Below are 18,682 nucleotides of genomic sequence, written 5' to 3'. Positions count from 1 at the left end.
TATTCGTTTCTGACCACCAGCCTTGCATACAACACAGGACGCATTTGGAGGAATAATCAAGCAGCTTTTATTAAGACAAGCACAGAGCAATTTGATCAATTAAATGCACTCACTTCATGCACAGCACACACCTTTGTGCTATGCAGGCACATCGCTTTGTTACATGTACTGCTATTGATCAATGCAATCTCCACAGTAAGACTCAGGAACAAAAACAGAAAATGCTGGAAAAACTCAGCAGGTCTAACAGGATCTGTGGAGAGGAAAAACAGAGTTAACGTTTCGAGTCTGTATGACTCTTCTTCGGACTGTTTTTCTCTCCACAAATGCTATGAGATCTGCTGTGTTTTTCCAGCGTTTTCTGTTTTCATTTCAGATTTCCATCACCCGCAGTATTTTGCTTTTAAGCAAGACTCAGGCTTGTACCAGAGCATCAGATCTGACTTTATCACATTCACTGAGCATCGGGTAGCTACAATTTCAGAGTGAAGCAGCTGTGCAAAAACATTTTAATCAACTCACACATAGAGAAGATATTTTAATTTATGTTGATGTGTGGTAGGTCTTGTCTACTCCAGTCGTGGATTGGACATGCCTTTCTCTGACCGAGCAGAGGCTGAATGCTAGAAGGTGTAAGTATTACCATGTGCCATGTGACAGCTATGGTTAAATTCCCTGCACCTCTTGGGAACCTATGGTCACATGTAGCAAGACCTGGCGATAAGTAAGTGGTGGGGAAGGGGCGCGGGGGTTTGTTGGGGGTGGGGGGGGGGGGGTGGGGGGTGGGGGGTGCTGTGGTCTGGGTGATGATTGGGAAACCCAGCCGGTTGATTGGAATTCCTGCTTTAAACTGCTCTCAATATAGCTCTTCGAGCCTCCAGCATTAAACCCAAATTTGTCAGTTTCCCGATGGGAGGGTTGGGTTAGGTTCACTCAAAGGTTACAACATTGGAGCAATTGTTACCTCACTCGTCCAACAGGAAACTGGCGGAATCGGGTGGAACACTAGATTCACACTCCATTCAAAATTACTAATCACTGACTTCAATGGAGAGTTGAAGTTGGTGGCTCTAAACCCAACATTAAACACGGTGGGTTGGGATAAAATTGTTGCAATAATTCACTGACCTATTCTCTTTGCCAATGTGCCCTCCTCTATCTCTATCATAATTATGCAATTAGCCTTGTATATGTGGGTATCCTTTGACTGCTATTAATCTGAGACACTTTAAATGAAGAGCAAACGATAAACACAGAGGCCATGCCAGCATGTTTGTATGTACTCTCACACATGTAATTTCATGGCATTATTGAGCATAATGGGCACTTCATCTGAGTGGAAGGGGGGTGGAGTGGGGTGATGGGGGGGGGGATTCTTTATTCTTTCCTGGGATGTGGGCGTCGCTGGCGAGGCCAGCATTTCTTGCCCATTCCTCACTGCCTTTGAACTGAGCGGCTTGCTATTTCAGAGGGCAGTTAAGAGCCAATCACATTGCTGTGGGTCTGGAGTCACGTGTAGGCCAAACGGAGTAAGGATAACAGGTGTCCTTTGCTAAAGGACATTGTGTGGGATTTTTTTTAAACAACAATCAATGGTAGTTGTCATGGCCACCATTGCTAGTTTATTCCAGATTTATTATTATTTGAACCCATGTCCCCATCTAGAGGCATGGGCCTCTAGATTAATAATCCAGTGACAATAAACTAGGCCACCATCTCCCCCATTCTCGAGGGCCTTATTGAGAACTTGAGGTCAACTTATCAGAAAGGCAGGGGCGCACTACCCACGATATTAGTTGGAAAAGAGTAGACAACACAACCAGTCACCGGGCCTCAGTAAATTCTGTGTTTTAACAGTACAGTGGCAAAAACAATGGTGATACAAACGAATGACACGTAACACATTGACAGAGTAAATCACTGTCTGCTTTAAAGAAGACAAGTGGGTTAAGACCTGCGTTCAAGTAGCAGGTACAGGAATGCCATAAAAGACGCATAGCTTTCAGCACCAATACTGCTAACTGTAGCTTGTTAACTAAAATCGATAGCCTTAGAGCATCTCGGTCAAAATATTTCAATCTTTGAATATCTTGCTGGTTAACGATATTAGATTGCAAAATGCAGAATGCAACAAATGTTAGAGTCGGGTTAAAATTATTCAACTAAGTTTCCATGCATCTTTTGTAAATCTTGCCAATTTCCTTGGAAAGGCCGTATTCACTCCGGAAAAATGTGGGCAGCGGGTCTGGGGAGGAAGTTCCTCGCTAACAGCATTAATGGAAGGAAGAGATGAGGTTGGGGTAGGGTGGGGTGGGGTGGGTGTGTAGGGTGGGGTTGGGGGGTTGGGGGGCAGTGGGGAATGGACCTTATTAGCATAAAGTACAATGGATCAGTTCCACCAACCTGCAAGGGAAAGAAAGAGGTAACTGGAGATGGGAGTTATATGAAAAGGAATAAGCAGCAAGCAGATAATCATTCAGTGGTCCAACTGCGTTTGAGAAATATCCCCTTGGACCTTTGGCTGATTTTCTCCATTTTTAGCAATGGTGCATGAGGGCCAGTGATCACCTCATTTTACAATTGGTAATCTTGCGGCTTGGGTCAAGATTAGGACACCCACGTTTGCATTGCCAAACCCTTATTCAGAAGGGCGGAATGACCGACCCACACACACACACAAAATAATACAAGGGGCCAGTATCGGGGTGTCAATTCTCGCTGAACTTCCAAACTAACACAACGCCAAATGTAAGAAGTGGTATACGTGAGTGGCTGCAGTCACCTGGCTGAGATCGGCTAACTCAGTACGAACTAAACTCGGTGGCTGGTGAATTTTCTTATCCTGGTGGTTCGGTACCCCCACATCAACGCCGGAGGCCTTAAATGATAGTGATTTTTGAGCCTTTTGTTTCAGACAAACAATACCTGAAGAAAGGATACAGCCTCTCAGTGAAGTTCCCAGTAAGCGTGTGGAGAATAGCGTCGTCGTCGGGATTGAAAAATGTCACTTTCCCGTTGTCGAAGTCCAGTAAAACTCCAACTTTCAGCAAGTGAACAATTTTAATGATGTTACCGAGGGTTCTTAAGGGATAATGATCTTTCCCGAGAGTCCACATCATTATAAGCCACAATCCATTGCTGGGCGATGACTTCAGCCACGACGTCGACCTGTACGAGCCCACAGATACGCCCACAAACCAGGCGGAGTCCCTCTCCACCTGCACCTCCCAGTAATGGGTTCCGGTGGTGAACCCCTCTGACCCCCACAGGCGCCTTGTGCCGAAGTACACCTTCTGCAAGTCGGCGGGTTTCCCGGGGGTAGCTTCCCACGACGCGCTGTCCTCCGTTCCATGCAGCAAGAATCGTGGATCCGAGTGCTTCTCGTCGAAATGGACAGGAGCTGGAGAAATGGAAAGGGAACAGTCAACGTTAGCTGTCACCAACAGGTTACAATCTCTGGCTAAATCTGTCTCTCTCCCTCTCCCAGTCTCTGTGGTCCCTGGATCCCTCCCACCCCAAATCTCAGCAACTATCTCTAATTTTCTCTGTTCACCTTCGTTTCTTGCCTCTTCTCTTTCTCCAGGGACAATTTTAACTTTTGACAAGAGTTAAAATGGAAGATATGCAATTGGCCGCCCGTTACAAACCCCGTCTGATTTCCCTTTCTATTCGGAATACCGTATGTTACGGGCGGCTAGTTAGATATCACCCGATTGCACCTTAACCCTAACTTACAAAAACTCTGTCTGTAACCACATCGCTCTCTCACTTTCCCTCTGCACCAATTGTTTTCTTTCTATTTGTCGCCTGCCCTCTGTTTCTCCTCCCCTCTGTCTCCCTTCTTGTCGCTTCCGTCCTCTCGTTTTTGAAAACTGGTATAGTTAGAAAGGGGGTGAGATTGGACATGGGCAGCGAGGAAAAATGGCCAGTGTTGCATTTGGTACCGGTCATACGCCCAGGCTGATATTCAGGTCCTATGGTTAGCAGCGATCCCAATTCGGACGCCGCTGACCGGAATTAAAACTGTGGCCTCGCCTCTTCCCGCTGGAGGTTTCGGGCCTTCCGACTCCAGCTGCAGGGCTCAGCCATCGATGAACGCAGCCAAGAGGAGTACCAGCGAGAGGCAGAACCGCCCAGGCCACTCCCACCGGTGGAAGCCGTGACCCTTGAGTTCAAGCAGCTTTTCAGTCCTAATCATTTTAAAAACTATTTTAAAAAATATTTTAGAGGCTTTTTTGTTACTCTTATGAGCTTGTACAACTTCTAATTCAATGTAAGCAAACGTTGAAAAAATTTGGCTTGAATTATTTAACAGTGAGGGAGGAAGTAGTGTAGGGACTGGCATTTTTGAAGGTGGATAAATCACCAGGGCCGGATGGATTGTATCCCAGGCTGTTGTATCCCAGCGAATTAATAGCGGATGCTCTGAGGATCATTTTCGAATCCTCACTAGACACAGGGGAGGTCCCAGAGAACTGGAGGTTTGCAAACATTGTAACATTATTTAAAAAGGGTGTGAGGGAGAGGCCAGAAAATTATATGCCAGTCTGTCTGACTTCAGTGGTGGGCAAATTATTGGAAACAATTCTGAGAGACAGGATAAACTGTCACTTAGAAAGGCATGGGTTGATCAGAGATAGGCAGCAAGGTTTTGATGAGGGAAGGTGGTGTCTTACTAACTTACCAATTTTTTTTGAGGAAGTAACAAAGAGGATTGATGAGGGTAGTGTAGTGGATGTTGTATACATGGATTTCAGTAAGGCACTTGATAAGGTCCCACCTGGCAGACTGACCAGGAAAGTAAGATCTCATGGGATGCAGGGGAAGGTGGCATGTTGGATTCAAAATTGGCTCAGTGACAGGAAAGAAAGGGTAATGGTCGATGGGTGTTTTTGCGAATAGTAAATGGTTTACAGTGGTGTTCCACAGGGCTTAGTGTTGGGGCCCTTGCTGTTTGTTGTATATATGAACGATTTAGGCTTAAATGTGGGAGGCATGATTGGGAAATTTGCAGATGATACAAGGATTGGTTATGTAGTTGATAGTGAAGACGATAGCTGTCAACTCCATAATGGATCAATGGTTTGGTTGAGTGGGCAGAGAAGTGGCAAATGGAATTCAATTGGAAAAGTGTGAGGTAATGCATTTGAGGAGGGCAAAAAAAGCAAGGGAATACTCAATAAATGGGTAGTTATTGAGAGGGGTTGAGGAAGTGAGAGACCTTGGTGTGCATGTCCACAGGTCTTTGAAAATGGCAGGACAGGTAGATATGGTGGTCAAGAAAGCTTATGGAATGCTTTCCTTTATTGGGTGAGGTATTGAATACAAGAGCAGGGATGTAATGATGGAACTGTATGAAATGCTGGTTAGGCCACAGCTGGAATATTGTGTACAGTTCTGGTCACCACATTACAGGAGGGACATAATTGCTCTGGAGAAAGTGCAAAGAAGATTTACAAGAATACTGCCAAGCCTTGAAAATTGCAGCTATAAGGAGAAATTGGATTGGCTAGGGTTGTTTTCCTTAGAACAGAGGAGGCTAAGGGGTGACTTAATTGAGGTGTACAAAATTATGAGGGGCCTAGACAGGGTAGACAGGAAAGACTTTCCCCTAGCTGAGGGGCCAATTACCAAGGGGCATAGATTTAAGGTGATTGGTAGAAGGATTAGAGGGGATAAGAGGAAAAAACCTTTTCACCCAGAGGAAGGGAGCATGTGTGTGTGTGTGTGTGTGGTGGGGGGTGTGGTGGGAGGTGGGGTGGGGGGTGGGAGGCGGGGGCGGGGGGAGGGGGTGTGTGATGGGGTGTGTGGTGGTGGTGATGGTGATTGGGGTGTTAATTGTTCAATAAGTTTTAAACACATTTTGAGAACTTCCCCAGAGATCTGTCGTTAATCGCTTTCAAATCGTAAGTGTCCAGGAATAAATTACTGGGCAAGTTTAGGGCATCGAGCTCAAGTCTACAATAGCGGGGTCAGTGTCAGAGGCATTCACGCAAAGGTCCGAGCCCATGGGAAGTTTAATTCAGCGCGTAAGTACGGCGCATGTGCGCACGTCGAGACATCCTCTGGGCCCCCAGGCGCAACAGCAGCGAACACCTCAAAGTTCGCCGCTAATGCAGTCGGAAGATCCGGGCCAATTGACATCAGTAAGACTGAATATCGGGCGCGTTGTATAACGTTTGGCACGTGGAATTCCGTCTGTTTTACGTCGCTGCCAGTGCCCAGTTTCACCCTCCCAGTCGCCTGCTCCTATAATGCTCTTAAACCTCTTGAGGTGATTTGAGTTCAGTGGTTTATGTTTCTAGAAGCGACCTTCGTGCAATGTGCTGGTCCCTTATTTTGCGGCCAGGTGCTTTTCGTGCTCTGCACTTTGGAGGCGGAGCTGAAAATGTTCGTGTTTATTATCCGGCAGAAAACGAGTGGCAGTGGCAGCATCTCCAATTCACTTCACAGAAACCAAAAAAAAAGAGAAACATCGGGCCATGGTTTACAATGGGCCGCCTAATCGCTGTCACCCACTCGACACTGAAGTCGGAAGGCAGGTACTACCCAATTGCCCATCCACCATCAGCAACCTTGCTGTCACATCGGGGTGAATTCTCACTGTTACTGATGGATTTCACTTTAACGGATACGAAAGTCTAGCAGTTGGCGAATCTGCTACCTACTTGGCGGGGGACAGTGAAAATGTGCTGCCATGAAACATTAACATGGGCCTGATTAGAAACCTCGTGCCTTCAACACGCGCTGAGTGAACCAAGTTCTACTCTTGTCAATTTGAGGTCGTTTTTGCATCAAATGAATTTGCACGAGCGAGTAATTTGAGGATGAGAAGGCTGCGTACCCAATGTGCGATTGTTGCTATACCAAGGGAGATTCTGGGCTAGACCTGGGCCGGCTTATGTGGAGGGGCAAAATGGGCGATATCACATCCGCAGTTCGTTGCGCAGTTCTCCCGATTTTGAATTTTACTGACTCCAAAGGGAGCAAAAATCAAGCCATGAGCTAAGGCTGGTCAACCTGATGCCGCCCGTTTTGGCACTGTTGCCAGGCGTCACAAGTACCCCCTCTCTGGGATTAACCTGACATTTAATTGCTGGGCAATGGACAATCGATAGCCTGTTTTACACCCTGCTCGTTTCTCCTTTCCGCCGACTTTATTAGAAAACAAAACCACCCTGTGATTTCCTATCACTCAAGTTTCGCCGTAAACATTACCTCGTGAAACAATCAAAAAATTTCTGAGGGGGAAATTCGTCTGGGGCGGTGGCGCAAAAACAGGCGGTGCCGGAACGGCCGTTCTATGGGAGCGGAATATCAGGCGCTGCACATAATGGGCGGCCATTCCGCTACCGCCTGTTTTTGTGCCACCGTCCCAGATGAATTTCTACCCCTCTGAGTCTCAAGGCTCCATTGACACATCCACTTCACATCCAAACTCTTACTTTTCTTCCTCGGTACTTTCTTAATCCCTGGAATAAACAATAATGAACAGAATTAGGTAATTTCAATGCTCGCGATGATTTAAAAGGATGGATATCTGGCTGAACGCCGATGATACAGCGATCCTAATTTCCTTTAATTGATTTTATTGAGAGAGAAAATCAGGCGGGATGTACAATGGCCCTTGGTGCTGCTCCTTTTTGCATCCTCATGAATTTGCTTTACGCTGTAAATAGGGGTAGGAATCCATCTCAGCCACTGGCGCAGAACTGGAGTTATGGGGGCGACTGCCACTGGCTGCAAATAAATTGTAAATCGGGCTCGGCGTACAGCAGTTCAACAAATTTCTGCGCCACCCAGTGCTAATGAAGGTCGTAGTTGGTCCAGCAATATATGTTGTATATTAAAAAAAAAACCTTTGAACGCAGGGAATTTTTAGAACCTTTACTTGCTCGGAAAAAGGAATACATTCCCATGATGATTGCTTTCCAATTGCAATTATGGCAGTGGCGGCCGTCTGGAGAGTCACGAGGGAGCACAGGCACATAAGTCTAGCTTTACATCCCACTATGTCTGAGAGTAAATCACCCCAGAGGAAGGGCTAGAACCTAAAATCTTCATGGTTAGCCTTGGTGCAGCAACACACTCCGTCGACAGCACCTTGCGAACTCGCGACCTCCACCATTTGGAAGGACAAGGGCAGCAGACACGTGGGAACGTCACCATCTCCAAGTTCCCCTCCAAGCCGCACACCATCCTGATTTGGAAATGTATCGGCGTTCTTTCGCGGTCGCGGGGTCAAAATCCTGGAACTCCCCCCCTAAGAGAGCTGTGGGTGTACCCACACCACATGGATTGCAGCAGCTCAGGAAGGCGGCTCACCACTACCTTCTCAAGGGCAATTAGGGATGTGCATTAAATGCTGGTCCAGCCAGCAAGGCCCACATCCCATGAATGAATATAAAAAAAACACCAGGTGATCCATGAGCACTAGGATGGCACTAGCCTTAGAAGGGAATGGATTTGTTTTCAATTAAGAAAATAAAAAAAACAGCAAATCACAGTAATGCAATGCTTTTCTAATGGGTCGTCTGAAGTTAACTTTCACGCAGCGGTTTGGTACCACTATGTGGCTCGATGGGCCATTTCATAGGGCAGTTACGAGTCAACCACATCACTGTGTGTCTGGAGTCACATATAGACCAGACCAGGTAGGTTGACAGATTTCCTCCCCTGAAAGACAGGGTGAACCAAAGGGATTTTTAATGACAGTATTGATGATGAGCTTTTTAATTGCGTATTTGTTAATTAATTAAATTAAATCCGACTGCAGTGATATTTGAACTCAAATCGCCACAACATTAGCCCAGGGCCGCTAGATTGCTTACACCAGTAACATTATCACTCCGCTGCCGTTCCGGCCTTCTTAAGGGTAGTTAGGGATGAGCAATTAAATGCCGGCCTTGCCTGTAAGGCTCACATTCCACGAGCACACAAAGAGAACTGTTGTTTAGCCTCACCTAATTTTTTCCGGAGATCAGCGATTTCTGAAAATAAGTAAAATACTTAGCATCGCTTCAGGTCACAGGAGAGAAGATGACATCTGTTATAAACGTTCATCACTGCCCTGGTCAGCATATTTTTGCAAGGCATCAAGCTGGACAGCGCTGTCTCAACACAATCAGTGCAACACCGATGATTACCCGATTTTCTTTTGCGTGGGCCGAGGGTTGCGGAGGTAGAGGGTGGGGTGGGGTGGGTAGTGGGGTGCGGGGAGTGAGGAGGGGGTGGGGAGGGAAGCACGCTACTAGATCAAATAAGCCCAGCGAATACAGGAAAACCAAGCCATGAATTGGTTCCAGTTTTTGCTCATTTAAATGCATTGCTGGAAAATTGGATGCGCTCTGCCTGATTTTGCTGTGTTCAGTGCAATTGGTTGATTCAACACAGACAGAGGAACAGGAAGGATGGGAAGAGGGCATGACAAATGTGTGTGTGTGTGTGTGCGTTGACCAGAGAGAAGCGGGCAGTGTAGCAAGGAGACGCTAGGAGGACGCTTGGATAACAGGGTTAGAACATCAAATAAGTGAATACGAAGAGGTAGGGTGAGGCTGAACAGGAACACTTTGTCCAAGAAGCTTGAGACCATCCAGAGCAAAGCATCCCACTTTATTGGCACCTCATCCACAAACATCCACTTCCTCCACCCCAATGCACAATGGCAGCACTGTGTACCATCTACAAGATGCACTGCAGGAACTCACTAAGACAGCACCTTCCAAACCAAAGGACCGCTACCATCTAGAAGGTCAAGGGGAGCAGACACATGGGAATACCACTATCTGGAAGTTCCCCTCCAAGACACTCACCACCCTGACTTGGAAATATATTGTCATTCCTTCACTATCACTGGGTCAAAATCCTGGAACTCCCTCCCTAACATTGTGGCATTGTGGGTGTACCTACACCACATGGACTGCAGCGGTTCAAGAAGGCAATTCATCACCACTTTCTCAAGGGCCCTTAAGGATGGGCAATAAATGCTGGCATAGCCAGCGACCCCCGCATCCCATTAATGAATAATGAAAAAACAACGGAATGAAAAATGCTTTTCTGGCGTTTGCTCTCACCCTTTGAATCTGTTGGCATAGAGTGAGACCCACATCCTTAACTTAGAGGCTCACAGTTTAGTGCTGGACACTGACAAAGAACAATGCAGCAGGATCTAGGGTCGAATAGAACTTACCAACATAAGGGAGGAGCAGGAGTAGGCCAGTCAGTCCCTTGAGCCTGCTCCACCATTCAATAAGATCATGGCTGATCTGATTGTAACATTAACTCCACGTACCTGCCTACCCCCGATAACCTTTCACCACCTCCCCCCCACCCCCCGCTTATCAAGAATATACCTATCTCAGCCTTAAAATGTTCAAAGACTCTGCTTCCACTACCTTTTGAAGAAGAGAGTTCCAAAGATTCACGCAGAGCTAAGTTTGAGTTCAGCCTGGGCGCGTGGGCAGCTCAAAAATTGGGATGTATGTTGAGGCTGATTTGGAAGGCGGTCTGAAGAAAGGCAATTAGCACAGTTTGAGATAGACTAGGAGACCCAATTAGAAAAGATGCGGTCTGGACGGCCTGATGCCTCCTCGGTGAGATGGAAGCTCTTAATAAAAATATTTATTTTTTAAGCTTGTTGTTAGGGAGCACCAACCAGGTAGGCAAAAGCCTCAAGGAAGAGCTGTGTAATTGTAACAATGCTGGGTCAACACAGCCTGGCTTAGGTATGCGCTTAGGTGTACTGAGTGCCCTCTTCACTTGTTGTCACTGAAATCGATGCGGCATATTTTCTTCCAAAGGAACTTGTATAAGCTAGTTTTATTCAACCCGGTGCATTATTCCTTCTCCTGCTCGCCCCACACTAACACAGAGGGGAGAGCATGGTTGCTTCTAATATAATGCTGAAAGGCAATTAGCGACACATGTATGTCATAGGACCCCTATTCGCGTGTTAAATTGCCGACCGCCTGACTCAAGCTAGTGTGGTGGAGGCAGGTTCAATCGAGGCATTCAAGAGGGCATTAGGTGATTATTTGAATAGAAACAATGTACAAGGATATGGGGAAAAGGCAGGGCAATGGCACTAGGTTATAATGCTCATTTGGAGAGCCGGCGCAGGCACGATTGGCCGAATGGCCTCCTCTGTGCCATTAAAATCCTGTGATTCTGTGAAGTAATAATTCTCCATCATTTCGGGTTGCGAAGAAAGATGCTGATTAAGTTAAAACAACGGACTGGAGCCGGTTGACTGGTGCTAGAATGTTCCCAACATTGTGGTGGAGAAGGAGTCAACGAGCGGACAATATAACGGCAATCCTAACATGCAGAACGCCGGTGTTACTAGGCATAAGTAAAGCAGGAACTTATACTTATATGACAACTTTCATGACCTCCGGAGGTCCCAAAGCATTTTGGAGCCAATAAAGCATTTTTGAAGTGTAGTCAAGGCAAGGAATACCTCAGCATATTTCTGCACGGTCCCATAAGCGACAGTGAGACATTAAGAAGTACAACAAAGACCATCATTTATGTCGTGCTTTTCAGGACCACCAGACGTTTCAAAGCACATTGCAGCCAATGAAGTCCTTTGTCGGTGCAACTTTTGTACTGATGTAGAAAACACAATAGCCGATTATCACACGGAACTCTCCTATAAACAGTAACCTGCTCGTGATCAGAAAATCTTTTTTTGTGGTGTTCATTGATCGACAAATCTTGACCAGGTTAGTGGGCAGAGCTCATCTCTTCCTCTTCTTAGGAGTAGTCACGGAGTTTGCGCGTGCGGGCCAATTAAAGCCCGACCAGCGTGTTAGCCGATTCCAGAGGTCGGCGGGAGTGGGCGGGCGCAGGTGGATCGGCAATCGCCGCCTGGTCCAATGACGACCCGGGGGGCCTGTTTAAAGGCCAAGCTGCAGCCGATGCAAGGCTGCTGTACATGGCCAGAGGTTGGAGGCAAGGTACATTGAAGAGAGCCATGCAGGAGGATAGGGCTAGTGGCTACTATGCGCCCCGGTTTTCAAATGTGTGCCTTGCTGTCCTCCTGGAGGAGGGAGGTGCTCCTCCCCGAGGACGGAAGGAGGAGGCCACCCCATTTGACCAAGTCTGTGTGGGAGGAGGTTGCGGAGGCAGTGAGCGCCCGCGACATGGTGCGGCGCTCATGGACGCAGTGCCGCAAGCGCTTCAACGATCTGCTGTGCAGTGAAGGGTGAGTAGCATGTTGGTGTCGTTCACTGCACCCATCATGTAAGCTTCTCCCCTGCTGGTGGACCACTCATGTCTGAGTGTAATGAGTCATTGGCGACATGTGTCCTTAGCTGGGCAGCCCAGCTGATATTGCTTATGTCTTCATCAGCATGAGAGGGTTGTGATGAGATGGGTTCTGCACCCGCAGCATGTGGTGGACTGGCACCCACATGACAGTGATGGGGGCAACCTGGAGGAGCTGGACCCGGGCACACTGGTTGAACTCCAGGGCATGTCGAAGTCAGGGATGATGACATGGTGGGAGGGGACCTTCAAGGTGGCGAGGCACAGATGGATGTGATGCTCTTTGTGCTCCACGTCATTGTGCCTCCTTGCAACGGTAGGTACAACTGTGTGCTCCCAACTGTGATGAAGGCAGCATGTGGGGGTGGGAGTATGGGTGGTGGGGTGGAGAAGGACACACCAGGCATATTTGTGAGTGCTGCCCAGCAGCTGGGGGAGGATGCACTGCAGCCCTGCAGTCCTGATGTCACCGCGTGCCATCACGATATTTCGGTGGGCAGGCGTGTGACGATGTCCGTTGCACGCCTGCCACTAATTACTGGGTCACTTAAGGTCATTGATACTCCAATTGTCGTGGCTTTTAAGGCACCCATGTGATGTTCGGCTCATCGCACAGGTGGCTGTCAGAAACTTTCATGAAGCTCATCCACAGGCGGGAGAAGAGGGCTCAACAGTTTTGTGAACCCAGACATTTAAAAGTTGGTGCTCAGAAGTTATTGAAACTTGCCTGTGGTGAGGTGGAGAATTGTCAAACGCATAGCAGCTGCTATGTCGGCGTGCGTGCGGGTCCCACCCCTGCATGCTGATGGAAAAATTCTACCCATAGAGTTATACAGCATAGAAACAGACCTTTCGGCCCATCGTGTCCATGCCAGCCATCAAGCACCTATCTATTCTAATTCCATTTTCCAGCACTTGCCCATAGCCCTGTTTGCTAATGGCGTTTCAAGTGCCCTTCCCCCCCCTCAGGCAGTGTGTCCCAGATTCCAACCACCCTCTGGGTGAAATTTGTTTTCCCCTCAAATCCCCTCTAAACCTCCTGCCCCTTACCTTAAATCTATGCCCCCTGGTTATTGACACCTCTGCTAAGGGGAAAAGCTTCTTCCTATCTATGCCCCTCATAATTTTGTATACCTCTATCAGGTCCCCCCTCAGCCTTTTCTGCTCCAAAGAAACCGATACTAACCTACCCAGTCTCTTCATAGCTGAAACACTCCAGCCCAGGCAACATCCTGGTGAATCTCCTCTGCACCCTCTTCAATGCATGGGGTCTTTTGTATCCACCTGCGAGGGCAGACAGGGCCTTAGCTTACCATCTCACATGAAAGGCAGCACCTTTGACAGTGCTGCACTGGATTGTCAGACTGGATTTTTGTACTCAAATCCTGCAGTAGGACTTGAAGCCAGAGCCTTTTGACTCAGAGGGAAGAGTGCAACCAGCTGAGTTACAGATGCCATCAGGTAACTGCCTGATAATCTCTACATTATGGCTAGGACATCAAGGACTTGCGCACAGGATCTAGACCAATGGTGTCATGTTTTATTTAATGTCTCCCCTGCTTTTCTTCTACCTAGTACGGCAGAGTCTTTTGCATGCACCTCGTTGAAACCTGAGTAACGTCTCATCTGAATGGCAGCAATTCCCCAAGTCCTGGAGTGTCAGCCGAGATTTTTGTAATTGAGCCTCTGGAATTGGTCTTGAATCCACAAACTTTGAGGTGAGTGTTATCAAGTAAGCCACGTCTAAGAAATAGTAGTGGAAGCAAGTATAACAGCAGAGATTGCCAATGTCACAGATTGCATGCTAAATGCCTCTTAAAAATGCAACCTAAAAATAACAGTAAGTCATTTTACACAGACATGCTAAGTATTTTGCACGCTGACCATAGGCTAGCATTTGAGGCTGTAGCTTTGAATGAAATTACTGTCACCATTAAGTAAGCATTTTTATTCAGTTCTGTGCCCAAAGGCAGGTACAAACCACAACGCCACAGGCAGGGCAAGGAGGCAGGACCCAAATTCACCCGCGGATGAATGGGGATCGAACCCCTGCTGTTAGCACCAATCTGATCCCTACTGGCCAACTGCTGCCTTACCCTCCCCCCCAAAAAAAGCCTGAGTTACTGTGGCAATATGCATGTTGTAGCCTGGAGCTATGAATAGTGGTGGTAGAGGCTCAAAATTCTTTCCACCACATGGCTGACCATGTTCATACTTAGCCTGTTTGGCCGCGTTATGAACTCACCTTCATTGGCTATCAAGTCGCTCCCTAGAGTGGGATTTGAACCCAGAGCTTCTGACCCCGAGCCAGAGACACTACCTACTGCTTCTGAATGTTTGGCGGGGTGTGTAACAGCTGGCCCATGTGATACTGCTCGGTAAGCATTACAACCTGATGAATTTCTATTCCAGATATTTTACTCAGTTGGACATTCAAGAAGTAAAACTTTTTTTTTAGAAATTCATTGTTGGCGAACTTGCCTCCGTACAGATTCCGCCTTCATATTGCAGCATTTTAAAATCGAAACCACACGAAAGCATTAAAGCTTTTAAAATAAGCAATATTAAAGACAACGTCCACCTGGCATTGTGTACACTAGTTCTATCATGAAGAGGAGAATACACCGAGACAACATAAATAACACGATAAAAACAGTGCTGCAAATACTGAATTAGTCTGACAGGGTGTGTAGAAGGAGAAACCGAGGTCATGTTTCAGGCCTGTGACCATTGATCAGAATCCCGATGAAAGGTGAACTCTGTTTCTCTCCCTTCAGATCCTGCTGAATACTCCACCATTTTCTCTCTTTATTTCAGGTTGTCAGCATTTGCAGTATTTTGCTCTTGTACAATTAATACTTTGTCTCCTCGTACCTGCTTCTTTTTCTTTGAGCTTCGTTTCTATAAATATTGACATCATTAGTAACTTAGAAATGCGGAATAAGGCGAGAGTCTCCAAGTTATTGTGCATTGCGACATCAACAAAAGAACTTGCTCTTTTAATAAAACCTTTTAGCATATGCAATTAATTTGAGTGTTATCAGATAAAAGCTATCAGCATGAACGACTCTGGGAAGATTCTTTCATGCTTCTCATTTTAGCATGAACTAGTAATGGATAAGTAATTCCGGGGTCCCGGCTAACGCCCTGGCGAAATGGGGCTTAAATTTTACGCCGGCGGGATTTTACGGTCCGCCCGAAATCAATGGACTTTTGAATGGCTCACCACATTTTATGGCTCTGCGATTGTGCAGTAAAATTCCTCCCCATGGATTAAATCCCAGCACGTCAGCTGGCGGAATTTGAATTCAGTTAATAAATCTGGAATTGAAAGCTCGTCTCAATAATGGCGACCATGAAACTATCATTTTTTATCATTAAATAAAACCCTACCTGGTTCACTAATGTCCCTCAGGGAAGGAAATCTGCTGTCCTTACCTGGTCTGGCCTACATGTGACTCCAGACCCACAGCAATGTGTTTGCCCTCTGATATTGCCTATCAAGCCACTGAATTCAAGGGCAATTAAGGATGGGTAACAAATGCTGGCCTTGCCAGCAACACCCACATCCCATGAAAGCAAAAAGACATTGGTGACGTTGCTACAGGCAGCTGACTTCGTAATTCCTCCACTTTCATTAGTAGGACGGGTGTAATTTTAATTTAGAGCGATGGTTTTAAACTGAAATTATTGAAATAGCTGCTCATTATACAACAGGCCCAACTTTCCCTTCCACTGAAGTCAATGTAGGGTAAAATTGTCCGTGTCGTGTAATAAGTTACTAAATGGACGTTGGCCTTTTTCACCACCGTCCGACCTTACACGGATCCTCCATTAGCCATTAGACAATGGAAAGTTCAAGTAATGGGTCTGGAGTCACATGTAGGCGAGGTTAGGACGGCAGATTTACTTCCCTAAGGGACATTAGTGAACCAGATGGGTTTTTCTAAAATGACAATCAAAGATAGTAGTTAAATTGAAGTAAAGTGCCTTGGAAGCATTTGTAGCCACAGACTTTCTCAATATTTCATATGTTATGTAAATGATCCGGAACAGACACATCAAGATATTTCTGCCGCTTGATCAAGCTTCCTAAGTGGTTTAAGCTAAAAGCAAATACTGTGGATGCTGGAAATTTGAAACAAACAGAAAATGCTGGAAAAACTCAGCAGGTCTAACAGCATCTGTGGAGAGTAAAAAAACAGTTAACGTTTCGAGTTCGTAAGGACTCAACGTTAACTTTTTTTATCCACAGATGCTGTTAGACCTGCTGAGTTTTTCCAGCATTTTCAGTTTTTGTTCCTAAGTGGTTTATTAACCCTGCTCCTTGCGATGACCCATTTTATAAATACATGAGTCAAATGATTGTCTAAAATCTCCTGCTTTTAAGGACTGGTAGGAAATTCCCCTGAGGTGGAGCACTCGATAAGGCATAGGCCGCCTGTTAGATGCCCCTTGAAGGCAATGCACCTGAATGTTTGGCGGGGTGTGTAACAGCTGGCCCATGTGATACTGCCCAGTAAGCATTGAAACCCGATGAATTTCTATTCCAGATGTGTTTTACTCAGTTGGACATTCAAGAAGTCGTAAAACTCCTTTTATAAATTCATTGCTGGCGAACTCGCCTCCGTACAGATTCCGCCTTCACATTGCAGTATTTTAAATTTGACCCGAATCATCCATTGTTTACAACAGGTTGTCATGGAGAACGTCTGCAACAATGCAAAGCAGGTTGAACAAGGTACAATGATTTACTCTTACCTAACTCGGAGCATGAACTATCTGTGGCTGAAAACAGAAACAGTAAGGGGTTGAAATTCTTCTTTTCCACTTGACAAGTATCTAAATTAAATGTCTCCTATTGAGTTTTACACTTACTCATCGGGCACCCCCAACTTGAGTGAAATAAGATGGCAAGAGCTAGAATCAGGCAATGATTCCGGCATGTTGGTAGCATGGGTAAAATTAAGCTCAGAAGGCAGAGCAAAATGATTAGCAAGGTGTGGCCCACTCCTCTGTCTAATAAGCTAATTGCTGCTGAAAATTGAGCACGGCCAATGAAGGGGCCTTGCAAGTGTGTCTCTTTTTCTGTTACCGCCCAAAATACCTCCTTATTCTTGGCAGTGAGGGTAGGTCCTCATATCTTTTTGCCTGTCGGGATTCCTATCTCTTTTGAGGGTGATCCTGCAACACTTAGACACCTGGGGCTAGGGATACTAGGCTGAGGATAGCTGAAGAACTGCCCTTGTTTATTATAGTAGTAGGAAAAGGCAGATCTTGAAAATTTGAACCTCGTCCGAAACCATTAGCATCACGGGCGCCCCTTCCACTCAGCAATGCTAAAGATGGAAATGCAAAACTGACAAGTGGGCTGATGCATGAAAATACAGGATTGACATCAAACAATGTTATTTCTTAACTGCCTTTCAAAACTCTGGCACCAAGTGCGCCTGTCCAATTAGGTGTGCAATGTTGCTAAGGACGTCAGCGGTATTTCATATTAAAATTAAAATGACCCATGGGTTCGAAATTCGAAATGGGCGTTATCAAGACCGTCAGCTGATGTACGGAACAGTTGATACTCAATTCCATTGACTTCAGCCTGTTTGGCCACGTTATGAACACATCTTACCATTAAGACCTGAAGTGAGACTTGAACGTAAAGCTGCTGGCCCAGAAGTATGGACAATACCACTGCACCACAAGACCTCCTTGCTTCCCATGACGTTTCCTTTATATTTCAGATATGCTTCTGGGCATATTGAGCTTTAAATCCTTGAGCTTTTGGAATGCTGCCGCCTTGATTTGCGACCATGAGTTGTTCTGCTAGGCAATGAAGGCTGCCCATGTTTGTTCTCGGAGGTCACTTTGGTAAGGGCGAAAAGGAAGAGGCTCCAGGCAGCGAAAGAGATGTTGTCTGCTGCTTCCACACAGGTAGCGCTCAGAAGCCTTGGAAAGCTGAAAAAGCAGCAAAAGGTCATTGAATCCGTGCTACTAGCTCTTGGTGCAAAGTTAACCAACCCATTGGAGCAGTGGTGTTCTACTCAGAGTATCGGAAGAGCTGGATGGAGTGCAACCTTGAGAAGCCAATGGAACACAGTCTCAGAAGAGGAGATTAAACCATTAGGAGGTGAGCAGTCATTGAGGCAGCCCAAGTCGAAGGGACTTTTGGAGGGAATTCAGATGCTATGTCTTCAAAAATGAAGGCTTGAAATCCCTCATGAGAGAGACAGAGGTTTACTGAGATTGTGTAACTCAGTGGACACTGGCATCTGGGTGGATTGCTGAGAAATCTGTGGGATTGGTCTTGGCCACATTTGCCATTTATTGTGCAGTGTAGTGTGTTCAACCACAGTTTGCCTGTTAATTCAGATGTACCTCATGTTAATTCTGAATGCTAGCATATGAGACAAAA

At 46.3% G+C, this 18,682-nt stretch overlaps 1 protein-coding gene and 1 long non-coding RNA gene across 3 annotated transcripts in view; one reads left to right on the top strand and one right to left on the bottom strand.

The window, feature by feature from the left end:
* Positions 1–18,223, top strand: part of LOC144695750 (uncharacterized) — a 42,380-nt gene extending 24,157 nt beyond the window's left edge. Inside the window, exons 2-4 of one of the 2 annotated variants that reach the window (XR_013580012.1) lie at positions 13,843–13,985; positions 16,963–17,070; positions 18,202–18,223. This is a non-coding gene — a long non-coding RNA (uncharacterized LOC144695750). Of the gene's footprint in view, positions 1–13,750; positions 13,986–16,962; positions 17,071–18,201 lie in introns of those variants that run through there. The other variant, XR_013580011.1, reaches the window with a different exon arrangement.
* LOC144695360 (zinc-binding protein A33-like) lies at positions 2,870–3,997 on the bottom strand. The gene is made up of 2 exons (XM_078566261.1): positions 3,945–3,997; positions 2,870–3,400 (listed from the first exon to the last, which is right to left on the bottom strand). Exons 1-2 carry the CDS (start codon positions 3,949–3,951, stop codon positions 2,880–2,882), a joined length of 528 nt encoding a protein of 175 aa, XP_078422387.1. The 5' UTR covers positions 3,952–3,997; the 3' UTR covers positions 2,870–2,879.
* Positions 18,224–18,682: the final 459 nt, after the last annotated feature.

Source organism: Cetorhinus maximus, chromosome 21, assembly GCF_964194155.1.
Source record: "Cetorhinus maximus chromosome 21, sCetMax3.hap1.1, whole genome shotgun sequence".
NCBI lineage: Eukaryota > Metazoa > Chordata > Chondrichthyes > Lamniformes > Cetorhinidae > Cetorhinus > Cetorhinus maximus.
The sequence above is the reverse complement of the archived record's forward strand: the minus strand, read 5'-3'. Positions and strand labels throughout refer to the sequence as shown.